A 12801-nucleotide genomic window follows, 5' to 3' on the forward strand; every position below is an offset into this window, starting at 1 on the left:
ATAAAGCCAGAGGTTGTGAGAAGAAATTTAAAAGGGTTTGGCAGGCTTGGCTAGACTCTTCGGATACAGTGGGTTAGGAAGGTTATAAAGAATGCATATGGGTAACCAATTACGGCATAAAGCCTTGGTGAACAAACAGACCATTCAATGAAAAAGTCCCAATCTGTAAACACAATTACAGGGTGAATACCCCTATTGACTGTTAATTAAGCAGAGTAAAAATTCTGTCTTAACTTAAGACAGTGGTTCTCAACTCCAGTCCTCGGGACCCACCAACAGGCCAGATTTTAAGTATTACCTTGGGGAGTTGCAGACTAGAATACTGCAATCACTGAGCAGCAAGTGATATCACCTGTGATGTATTTCAGCTATCTTGCAAACCTGGCCTGTTGGTGGGTCCTGAGGACTGGAGTTGAGAACCACTGCCTTAAGACATTCATCTTTGCCTGGGCGATATATGGTACCGGTCGGGTTGGGGGAGGGGAGGGAAGTTAGTAGTATATGTTAGGTGTATTTGTGGTCTTGCATGACCGTTACTGATGTGGTATGTTGCCCATCAGTTGTATGTGTGTTATGTGTTACATTAAAAATCAATAAAAAGAATTTTCAAAAAAAAAAAAAAAAAAACATTGCCTCCTTTCCAAATCCGTAGGAAGTCCAGTTTCTATGAACAAGGTCTGAGGGGGCCTTGTTCTGAATTCGAGCCAACGTGATCGAATGATGGCTACAATCCAGGCATCCTGAAATTTGTCCGCCCAAACCCCCCCCGAATTGGGCTAGTCTTGCTCCTACTTGAGAGGGTAAAGCAGGGACATCTTCAGAAGGACTTATTTGAAGCCCTAGTAGCTTTGTTGGCCCTGGGCTTGGAAGGTTTCTGGAAGGTTGAACCGGCTCCCTTCCACTGTCTGAAAAACTGTCTGTAAGCAATGGCCTCTCTGAATCCTTCTTTGGATCTCTTGTTAAACAGAAAGGGCAGCTGTTGTCTTTTTCTCTTCTGCGGGATTAGGCCAGATCTGCCAACCAGGAAACCCGCTGAATTGCTCATTCTAAGTCTTCCTGAAGAGTACCGAACGCAGACTGTGCTTAGAAGCCTTATCGGCCGACCAATGCTTCAACCATAAGGCTCTGCGGGCTGTGATGAAATGAGCCATTATCTTTACTGTCATCTTGACCTGGTCGACAGCTACTACAGCCACAAGCTCTACAGCAGTCTTGAAAACTGCAAAAGGAGAAGAACTGCCACTTCCAAGTCTTTCATCCGAACATCCATCCACCAGCTCCACTACCCACACTATAAAGCTGGATTCACACCCATGCACTCCCAGCACTCCTTGCATTCCGCAGACCCGCACCACAGAACGTGCTCCATAGGAGACCATGGCAAATTGAGGGTAGTGCAAATCGGCAAAAAGCACCAAAAACGCACAGGTGCAAATCCAGCCCAAGTGCTGCCGCCACAGAAGTGAGTGCTACCGCCGGTCTGCAGGCTGCTCCGGCCAAACTATACAACTTTTTTAGGTCTGCGTTTATTCTGCGATGCATAGGATCCCTAAAAGAGACCGAATCCTCCAGCAGGAGCGTAATGTGGCGGGCAAATCTACGTAATGAATTATCCACCTTAGGCGTAGTGTTCCAAGGGGTACAGCTTCGATACTCTATTATGCACATTGAGCTTTTTCTCAGGCCCTGCCCACTCATCAATTACTTCTTTAATTTCAGAAATGAATGGGAAGGAAGGTAATGATTTCTTTAAATATGGGTAGTATCTTTGCTGTTTCTTTGGAGGCGACGATTCTTCCTGCCACTTTATCGCATCCTTAACAGCCTCCACCAAGGGGGGAACCAGTGCAAAAATCAAACGTATGCAATTCCAAGACCATCTCAGCCTCAGATGCATCTGAATCGCTATCGACTTCAGAGTTAAAACGCACTGAAAACACATGATCTGAATCTGCAGATGCTTAAGATACAGCAGGATGAGCAGGATTCCTTGAAACTCTCTTTAACCCTTCCTTGACTGCGTGCTTAATGTAGGATTTAACCTGGCGTTCTTTTGCAGCATTGTCCTGAGCCGCCTCCTTGAAGCAAAATGCACATACCCGCTTTCCTCTGAGGACCTCAGTTCTTCTGTCTGGGCTGGCGATGAAGACCTATCCGAAGGAGAGGATCTTCTTCTGTGTCTGCACCCGGATTTGCTCTTTCTAGAGGCTGATGTCTTGACCTCTCTTGGCTCGGGTCTGAGCGACTAAAGTGAGGTAAGGGCGAGGGAGATTTGGAATGCTGTGACAACAGGAGTCTATCCAGCTGCATGCGACTCTGCGATTTGTTAGGTCTAGTCCCTTTTTCAATCCTTTGAGGCTGGAATGCTGATTTGAAACCTCTTTGCGGGCATTTATCCCGCACTGGGCCCTTCTCTCTGTAAAACACAGAGGATGTGCTCTCTTTTTTAAAAAATAAATAAAAAAAAAAAGTTTATTTTTTTTATTTAACAAATAATAAAAATAAATACAATTAAAATAAACTTCTCCATCTGAATCTTCAGTGCTAAGGCAGCTAGGCAGGCAGACAAAATTCCCCAGAGCTATAAGGCACAGGATAATAAAAACACTCTGACAGATAAGTAACACAGCAGTAAGTAATGAGAGTCCTGGAAGGAGGCTTACCAGAGCATAGCAGTGCAGTAGACTGATCAGCTGGAGGCTGAGATTAGCCTAGAGGACAGAGCCTGCTGCAAATCAGCAGTGAGCATTCTGGTGTTTGCTAGGCAACCCAAAGAAGAAGCTGCCTCTGACCTCACCTGCTCAACTCTGAGCTTCCTGAAAGGAATACTTGTGGAGGCGGTGAACTACAAGTCCCAGCGAGCCAAACCACTGCCTGAACACACAAAAAACATGGAAGGAGAGAGTGCCAGAACCTGCCTAATGAAGGTATATACAGTCATTTATACTTCCAGTGACCTTTGCCAGTAATACAGTCATTTATACTGTACCATACAATCCAAACCCAGCACCATGGGAACCCCCCTCTTCAGATTTACAGCCTATATGGGGGAGGTCTTCTGAACCGGGAGAGGCTGAACCCGAACAGGATGGATGGTGGATGGAGAAAAAAAAAAAATAAAAATAAACTTTAAAAGGCGTCCGGAGCGAGAGCAAAAAAAGAATACTGGTGTGGGCAGACAGCCGCCCTTTATGGGCTAAGAAAGAGGTGGTCCTGGAGGGGTCAGAGCTGACCCATAGTAGGCGGACATGGGGAGGTCCAGGAAATATATGTATTTGCTATTTATTTCTCCCCACAAGAGTGGAGTCACCCTTTATGCAAGAACAAAAAGTTCACCAAAGACACATTTTAAGCAGAGTGGACAAGGGTTATGACACTTATCACATTTTTATTGCTGGATGCAAATTATTTTTCAGATGGCAGCCATTTGTCACATTAGGACAGAAAGTGACAGGAATATCTATAGACACATGCATAGTCTGACATTTTAACTTTTCCCAGCTGTATCCCAATCTAAAACAAAACTTTTTCCTGGAATTGGGCATTAATGAGATCTAATTAAAAGAGGACATCAGACGTAAGGGAGTAGCATGGTGGTAGACAGTCACACATTAAAATATGGGAGGATTGGAATCCTGAAATGTTAAATTTTTAAAGTGGTTGTAAACCTAGTTACACCACTTGTACCTACAGGTAAGCCTATAGTATGGCTTATCTGTAGGTACTGTAAATAACTCCTAAACCTGCACGGTTTAGGAGATATTTACCATATATGCTGGCGCTGTCATCGGCGCAACTGCACTGAAGAAACGGGGAACTCGTGCCATTTCTTCAACAGCTGTGGCGTGCCCGGCGGCTCCAGCGCGCATGTGCAGCAGTGACATAGTAGGTGAGGTTGAAAAAAGACACAAGTCAATCAAGTCCAACATATGTGTGTGATATGTCAGTATTACATTGTATATCCCTGTATGTTGCGGTCATTCAGGTGCTTATCTAATAGTTTCATTGAAACTAGCAATGCCCCCCGCTGAGAGCACCACCTGTGGAAGGGAATTCCACATCCTTGACGCTCTTACAGTAAAGAACCCTCTACATAGTTTAAGGTTAAACCTCTTTTCTTCTAATTTTAATGAGTGGCCACGAGTCTTATTAAACTCTCTTTTGCGAAAAAGTTTCATACCTATTGTGGGGTCACCAGTACGGTATTTGTAAATTGAAATCATATCCCCTCTCAAGCGTCTCTTCTCCAGAGAGAATAAGTTCAGTGCTCGCAACCTTTCCTCATAACCAATATCCTCCACACCCTTTATTAGCTTTATTGCCCTTCTTTGTACTCGCTCCATTTCCAGTACATCCATCCTAAGGGACTGGTGCCCAAAACTGGATAGCATGCTCTAGGTGCGGCCAGACCAGAGTCTTGCAGAGCGGGAGAATTATCGTTTTATCTCTGGAGTTGATCCCCTTTTTAATGCATGCCAATATTCTGTTTGCTTTGCTAGCAGCAGCTTGGCATTGCATGCCATTGCTGAGCCTATCATATACTAGGACCCCCAGGTCCTTTTCCATCCTAGATTCCACCAGTGTATAGATTGCATTCATATTTTTGCCACCCAAATGCATTATTTTACATTTTTCCACACTGAACCTCATTTGCCATGTAGTTGCCCACCCCATTAATTTGTTCAGATCTTTTTGCAAGGTTTCCACATACTGCCGAGAAGTTATTGCCCTGCTTAGCTTAGTATCGTCCGCAAATACAGAGATTGAACTGTTTACCCCATCCTCCAGGTCGTTTATGAACACATTAAATAGGATTGGTCCCAGCACAGAATCCTGGGGGACCCCATTACCCACCTCTGACCGTTCCGAGTACTCCCCATTTATCACCACCCTCTGAACTCGCCCTTGTAGCCAGGTTTCAATCCAAGTACTCATCCCATGGTCCATGCCAACGGACCTTATTTTGTACAGTAAACGTTCATGGGGAACTGTGTCAAATGCTTTAGCAAAATCCAGATACACCATGTCTACAGGTCTTCCTTTATCTAGCTGGCAACTCACCTCCTCATAGAAGGTTCAAGGTGACGTAATTGCAGCTCTGGCCAATCACAGCGCCGGAGCTGGCAAACCCAGAAATAAGTCTGGGAGACATGTCGCTGGTCACAGTGGTGTGCGGGGCCGCTGCAACAGCTTCGATCTAAGGTAAGTATTTCACAATGAGCTACTATGCGATGCATACTACCTCTTTGTGCCTTCATCTTACAGGGTTTGTTTTTGTTTTTTCAGGTTTACATCCACTAACATATATTCAGCTGCATACAGTGACATTGTCAACACAATTGCTTGAGACATGGTTCAAATAATAAAAAACATGACTACCTTGGCATCAGCTTGGTCTGTTTTTCGCGTTCTCTTCATTATCTCTTCAATTCTCTACAAAAAAAAATATACACCAGCATTGGTAAAATTAGTAGTACTAGTGTATTAACTTAGTATCCCTCTATTCCTATGTATGAGTTGGAAACACTGACCCCAAGGGTTTTATCACAGATATAGATATGAATTATTTTATTAGAAATTATTCATTTATATCAGATTTAAAATAGCGGATTATGATCTATGGAGTTAGTTTTATTCTAATTTCATATATTAGCTGCTCTGCATATGTGACTTAATGTTTATGGATCGCTGCATTTATTTTTGTTGTGTATATATATATATATATATACACATATATATATATATATATATATATATATATATATATATATATATATATATACACATACACCTTATGTTTGTAAGAGGTAATATATTTTGGTGAGTTTGTTTTGTGCTGTTTAGGAGGAAAGTCTTTTGAACAAAGAGTGGATTGTTCACTTATTTGTACAATTTTGTTTAAGGGAATACTTGATAAATATAGCACATATGTTTATGGACTCTAATATTTCCCATTTGGATGGTTTTATATTTTGTACATCGTTTATTTGCACGCTGTATATTTAACTTTTTGGTTTTAGCACTGTATTTTAAGCATTCCTGTAAGCACTGCTTATAAACTGACCAGGTAATATAAGCCCAAAATGAATTCAGAAAATGAGCAACCCTTTCAGGGACTAAACCAGACATGCAAGCATAAGACCTACCAGTGCGTGGCCATTCCTCCTATTCATTAAGTCATAGCCGAGTAGAGCTAAATTACAAACAAAAAAGTCCTGCTGCCATTAACCAAAAGGAGCTTTCCTTACTGCAATGTACGAGTTGGTCATGGTAGAGTAAAGATGCGGACAAGCACGCACTCATATTTGGCACCTACATGGCTATCGCTGATCTTCTGGTAGGTTAGACAGAGACATTAAATTATAAGTATTTGGTTAGAAAATTATTTTATCTCCATACCACCAGCCAATCCAGCTATAGAAAGTGTGGCAGATGTTTTAACAAGTTCTATACCAAAAAGCTATAATTCAAAAATGATAAATATGTAGTATATGTAGAAAAGATTCAAAATTCAGCTAATTATGAATTTTCACATTAAGGCCTTGTGCACACTGGATGTTTTTAGGGATGCTTTTACAGGAATCTGGCATTTTTTTTCTGCCTCCAAACTACCCTACATGTTAGCTTATGTGTCTGGGCACACATAGGCAATTTGAAGCAGAACAAAACCCCCATAGCCAGCGCATCCAGGAGCAGCAGCGTTTTGGCAGAAAAATGCTTGACGCATGTAAACGTGTGTTAACGATAGGCACGCTTGGGCGTTAATTTATTTCAATGGGCAGAATAAATTATTATTCTGGCCAATTAAATTAACGCCCATGTGTTTAACACGCCTACAAACGTCAAGCATTTTTTGTGCGAAAACACTGTTGCCAGGAGGAAAGGCAGCCAGAAGAGATGGTCAAATGTCCAGTGTGCATGAGGCCCAAGTGTAACTCCTAGATAAACCAGGAACTCTTCATCTGCAAAGCCCATAACCTTGATAACAAGTCCGTATAATAAAAGTATATAAAAATATAATAAGAAACAAATGGCAGAAAAGTCACATAGAAATTATTCAATCAGACTGCCATGGATTAGGTTTTTGATTTTATGAGTGGGTACAAATACCCCAGACTATATTATACATGGTGCATCAGATAGCCTTATAGTGCCAGTATGAATAAGAGTAGTAGCCATGGCAATATGTGGAACAAAGAAGATATACTAGATGCCTTTCCTCCAAAAACACAACATCAACAGCAGTTCAAAAGCAGTGCACCATTCGCTACGACTCATTTACCTTTTTCCTTTCGAGTCTTTCTTGCATATTTTGCTGCATGATTTTTTCTCTTTCTTGCCTTTGCTTTTCAGCTTCCTCAAGAGCTCTGGCTTCAGCTTCTTCTTTCTTTAACCAAAATAAAATTTAGTCACAATGTATATAATACAACCTTGTAATAAATATTCAGTTCAACGAAGTCCTCTCCAAAAGGTACAAGGTAATGAATTATGGGTGAATTAGATACTGAAGATCTTCACGTAAATTAGTATTCTCTTATCAAAGATGTTAGAAAAAAAACGGAAACAAGCTCATCAGAGGCGTAAATAGAACCTTCAGGGTCCCATTTGCAAGAAACCATGAAGGGCAACCCCCAACCCCCCCCCCCCATGCTTCCATCCGAGCCCCTAGCTCACAGTTCTGGGAGGGCGTCCTTGAACATCCTTGTTCCCCCTTCCACCTCCCTCTCACGGATAGAAGAGTAAAGAGCCGATCTGCTCTTTTTCCTCCCACCCCTCTGCCCAGCTGCTTAGCTTTACACTTCCGGCAAGACACACACAGGAGGAGAAGCTCAGGAGGAGAAGGAGCAGATCAGCGCTCTCTTTTCCCATCCGTGCAAATGAGGAGGGACGGCCCCTCTCAGCTCAGAGCCCTGTGGCCAGCAACCCCTTGGGGCTCCCCCAACAGTGGCAGAACGCTAGGGCCCGGTCGCAAGAGCGACCTTTGCAACCCTGGTATTCTGCCACTGAAGCTTATGGATATTCCACTGTAATTCTGCATCTAAATTCAAATTTTTTTGGATTGATTAGGATAAATTAACAGGTTTTTATTGTTCTGTGACCATGCTGGGCAGAATCACATCATAAAATCTGGTTCCTTGTCACTGGGACAAAAAAGTGAGGGACGATCTAAAATTTGGATTTGTCATCAGGACAAGAGGACATCTACTAAAATAATTTTCTTTACTGTAAAGAGATTTCCCACTCATGTTCTGTTGTGCCCTCAAGAGGGAATAGGAAAATCTCTCCAATGTGACAAAAAAAAAAAAAAAAAAAAAAAAAAGCTTCACAAAAGGTAACAAATCCTTAGTCCTCAAAACTGTAAAGAAATTGTTATTGTGCCAGATTGACGCAGTGTGCGTGGTTCCACTCAAAATCATTGCAAGCATTTATACGTTTATAGAAATGTTCAATAACACCTCATCACCATTTCATTCCATAAACCATTTCATGTCATACAAACAACTTGTAAGCTTCCTAATGAAGAACGGTTCAGTTATCTGCAAGTCAAGCACTTTGTTACTACTATGATCAGCCCTCCAGCAGATGTTTTCTGTACTGTACTCCAAGATGTGGAATTTACCGCTAATGGCCCGTACACACGATCTGAATATCGTACGACAGATCGTACGACTTTTTTCGCTTAATAGTCGCAAGTAGAAATTGAATAGGTAACTAAAGTCACAAAAATTCTCTTACGACAGAAAAATCGTACGATCTAGTATCGTACGAGGAAAATTTTCGTGCTTGTCCGATCGAATAATATCAGATGAACTGTCATGATCGGCTCTCAAATGTAGTGTACACACGATCCGAAAATCGTATGATTCTTCCTCAGACGACAGTTTTCGTACGATATTCGGATCGTGTGTATGGGCCATAAGACAATGACGACACTGACTACATTTAGGTATTGAAGAGCAATTTCCTTTGGTTGTTTTGGAGTAGCGCATAAGCATAGAAGGAATTATATATATATCCTCGTTGAGGTGAAAGACTGATACCACCTTAGGAAGGAATGATAACCTTGGACGTAGAACTGCTTTGTCATTGTGAATGAGGAATAACTCCTTACAAGAGCTGCTGACTCAGACACATCTGCAAAGGGGGGGGGGGGGGATGATGCGCGATACACTGTAAATAAAGGTTCTGACAAGAGAGAGCAAAGCCAGAGGTTTTTGAAATAGAATGGACATGGCTGAAGCCCATCCTTTCAGAGTGCTTATGGTTAAGTTCTGGTCAAGACCTAATTTTTAGGAAGGCCAGAATATGGGGCACAAAGGAACCTCTGGGAATAAAGTGCCTGTGGTCACATCAGGCAAAGAGGCATGTCGAGGTATAATAGATCTTTCTGAAAGTGGCTTTTCTTGCTTTTAGCACGGTAGGAATTAAATTCCGAGACCCCTCTATCACTTAAGACCTGGGCTTCAACAGCCATGCTGTTAAAGCCAGTTACTGCAAAGCAGGATTGACAGAGGATCCTGAGACAGCATGTCTGGCCTGCTAAGAGGCCAAGGGCTGTCTCCCAGCAGCCCGAGTATGTGTGTGTACCAGGCTCTTCTGGGCCAGTTTGGTGCAATAAGAATCACCGGCATCTTCTCTTGTTCTAGATCATGGAGCAGACGAGGTAGAATTCACACTGATGGAAAGGCATCAATTAGCCTGAACTAAGACCAGGGTATTATTAAGGCATCCAATGGCAGTGCTAGAGGGTCTTTGATTTTAGCCACAAATAGAGGTAGTTTGTAATTGAATTTGGAGGCCTGGATATCCACATTTGGGGTCCTCCATTTCCGACATATATCAGGCTGAAGAGCTTCCAGCGTTGCAGAGTCATCATTATTGCTCTGAGCTTCAGGTTGTTGATGGGGAGCTTTGCTTCCACAGATGACCATGTTCCTTGGACCATAAGGAAATGGAACATATCATCTCCACCTAAGAAGACTAGCATCTGTTATCACTTTCCTGTGATAAGGAAGGAAAGACTTCCCCATTATTAAAGCATATTTTCACTTTAGAAGTCAAATTTGAGAAAGCCCCACTATGTTTGATATGTGTTCCCATTCACACAGAACGCCTACATTGTTTAATGTTTTTTTTTACCTTTCTGATTCTCAGGAGAAGGCGTCATGGTTGATTGTAAGGTTTTTCGAAAAATGCTAGAGAGTTAGCCTATTCCAATTCTGTTTTCCTTAACATACCATGCAAGAAGTCCAACCTCTACACCTTTAACCTATTGTCAGGACAGACAATTTTCAAATCTAGTTATCAAGATCTGCCTGCACAGTACAGACAGGGTAATTATGGCAGCCCCCTCAAACAAAGAAAACTACCTAGGATTCTTCCTTGCTAGACGGTCCAGAAAAGCAGAAAAGAGAATCTAAAAAAAAAAATAAAAAAAAGGAATGCCACGTACCTGGGTAACAAATATAAAGTAGGTGTTACGCCAATTTTGCCGCAAAACTGAACCAGTTCTGGATTTTTTTTTCGGTATCATTTGAATCCTAGAGAGCTGCTACTTTCGAAAACTATTTGCTGCTGGCTCAACTGGACAATAAGGATGAGCTCAGGCGTGTTCGCAAACAGCACGTGCAGAGCCCGCCAGGAAGTCGGGACTGCACATCGCTAATCACAGGCAGTGAGACATTTCCCGATCTCTGCAGCCGCTCATCGAGACAATGTCTCACTGCTTGTGATTAGCTCTCCGCAGTGCCGACTTCCTGACGGGCTCTGCACGTGCTGTTTGTGAACATGCCTGAGCTCATCCTTACTGGGCAATCTTTTAAAAACAAAGAAGATACCTGTGGGAGGGGCTAAAGTACGTCACCCTGACAATATTGTCAGGGTCCTCTCGCCTTCCTCCTTTTGCGTATGACTAAAATCGGCTTCAGGCATTCTCCCAAGAGTTCAGCACTGCTTCAGCCCCTTCCAGCTGCTTGATCTCTCACTGTTCTTCTTTGAGAGATCAAGCAATGAGTGTGTCTGCAGCACTTTAGGCATGCCAACCTATCTTAAAAGTAATTTCCTTCTACAAAGTGACTGAAGGATAATTTACTGATTGGGTACTACAGTACAGTAAAGTTTCCTTGCACTAACTACCATTGGATTTGGATTTTGTGGGAATTTCAGAGACCTGGTTCAACAGCTCTCATGATTGGCTGGCAAACATTCAAGGGTATACCCTTTATCGCAAGGATAGAGAGTGTAAAAAAGGGGGAGGGGTATGTCTATATATCAAGAATAATGTACAAGTGAATGTGAGAGATGACATCACTAAGGGAGCTAGGGAGGGGGTGGAATCCTTATGGGTAGAGCTCCAAAGGGATGAAGCTAAGGGGAAAATAATACTGGGAGTATGCTATAGGCCCCCTAACCTGAGGGAGGAAGGGGAGACAGATCTATCACAATTTGGATAAGCAGCAAGGATGGGAAGTGTTATCATAATGGGGGATTTTAACTATCCAGACATAGACTGGGTCGGAGGGAACCGCGCATTCATCTAAGGCTCACCAGTTCCTAAATGTCTTGCAGGACAATTTTATGGGTCAGATGGTAGACGCACCAACTAGAAATAAAGCGTTACTGGATCTACTGATTACCAAACAATACAGACCTGATCACGGATGTGGAAATACGGGGCAATTTAGGTAATAGCAATCACAGGTCAATTGGCTTCAGTATAAATCACACAAATAGGAAACATAAGGGGAATACAAAGACACTGAATTTCAAAACAGCCAACTTCCCTAAACTACGAGCCTTGCTAGAAGGCATAGATTGGGATAAAATCTTAGGAACAAAGAACACGGAGGAGAGATGGGTTTGATTTAAGAGCATATTAAATAGGATTTTTATAACAGCCTACCTGTAAAATCCTTTTCTTAGAGTACATCATGGGACACAGAGCCTTAAGTAATTACTTAATGGGTTATAGGCTACCTTCAGGTGTTGACACTGGTAAACACAATCAAGATAGTTTACTCCCTATATAACCCCTCCTCCTTCCAGGAGCACATCAGTATTTGTAGCAAAGCAATATACTTAAATCGCAAAAAAGAGGGGAGGGACCTCTGTGTCCCATGATGTACTCCAAGAAAAGGATTTTACAGGTAAGCTGTAATAAAAATCCTATTTTCTTTATCGTACATCATGGAACACAGAGCCTTAAGTAATTACTTAATGGGACATCCCATAGCAATGCTACTTGAGGGGAGGGAGACACAACCCGCAGGGTACCCCCAGACTTGAGGATCTATACTGCTGCCTTCAGCACACTGCGCCCGAAGGTGATATCCTCATACCTACTTACATCCAACTGATAAAATTTTGTGAATGTATGCACTGAAGATCAAGTTGTGGCCTTACAGATATGAGCCATGGAGGCCTGGTGACGCACTGCCCAAGAAGCACTAACCGACCTGGTAGAATGCGCCTTAACTTGAAACAGGGGAATCTTACCCCTTAAATCATAAGTTTGAATTATCACTTGTCGAATTCACTTAGCGACAGTGGAGTTAGACGCTGCCTGTCCTTTCTTAGGACCCTCTGGCAGAATAAATAAGACATCAGTCTTACCAATCTGAGCAGTTGCCTTTAAAGTGGATGTAAACCCAATGTCATCCTTTCTAAACTACTGCCATAGGGATTATCTATAAGGATATACATGCCTCCTACATATACCTGTCAAATGTCTCTCCTCTGTCTGTTATGAGAGCCGAAAAACTGCATATTCTGTGGGTAGGTCTGTTGTCTGGAGCTCGGTGG

The 12801-nt window shown here is 42.4% G+C and overlaps 1 protein-coding gene across 14 annotated transcripts in view; it reads right to left on the reverse strand.

Annotated features, from left to right (window-relative positions):
* MAP7D3 (MAP7 domain containing 3) overlaps nucleotides 1-12801 on the reverse strand; it is a 221947-nt gene that overhangs the window by 21005 nt on the left and 188141 nt on the right. For all 14 annotated transcript variants that reach the window (XM_073599218.1, XM_073599216.1, XM_073599207.1 and 11 more), the window contains 2 exons: nucleotides 7283-7387; nucleotides 5380-5433 (listed from right to left, as the gene is read on the reverse strand). In XM_073599218.1, coding sequence (XP_073455319.1) covers nucleotides 5380-5433; nucleotides 7283-7387 — 159 coding nt within the window. The remainder of the gene's footprint in view (nucleotides 1-5379; nucleotides 5434-7282; nucleotides 7388-12801) is intronic.

This window comes from Aquarana catesbeiana, linkage group LG09 (assembly GCF_042186555.1).
Source record: "Aquarana catesbeiana isolate 2022-GZ linkage group LG09, ASM4218655v1, whole genome shotgun sequence".
NCBI classification, from domain to species: domain Eukaryota; kingdom Metazoa; phylum Chordata; class Amphibia; order Anura; family Ranidae; genus Aquarana; species Aquarana catesbeiana.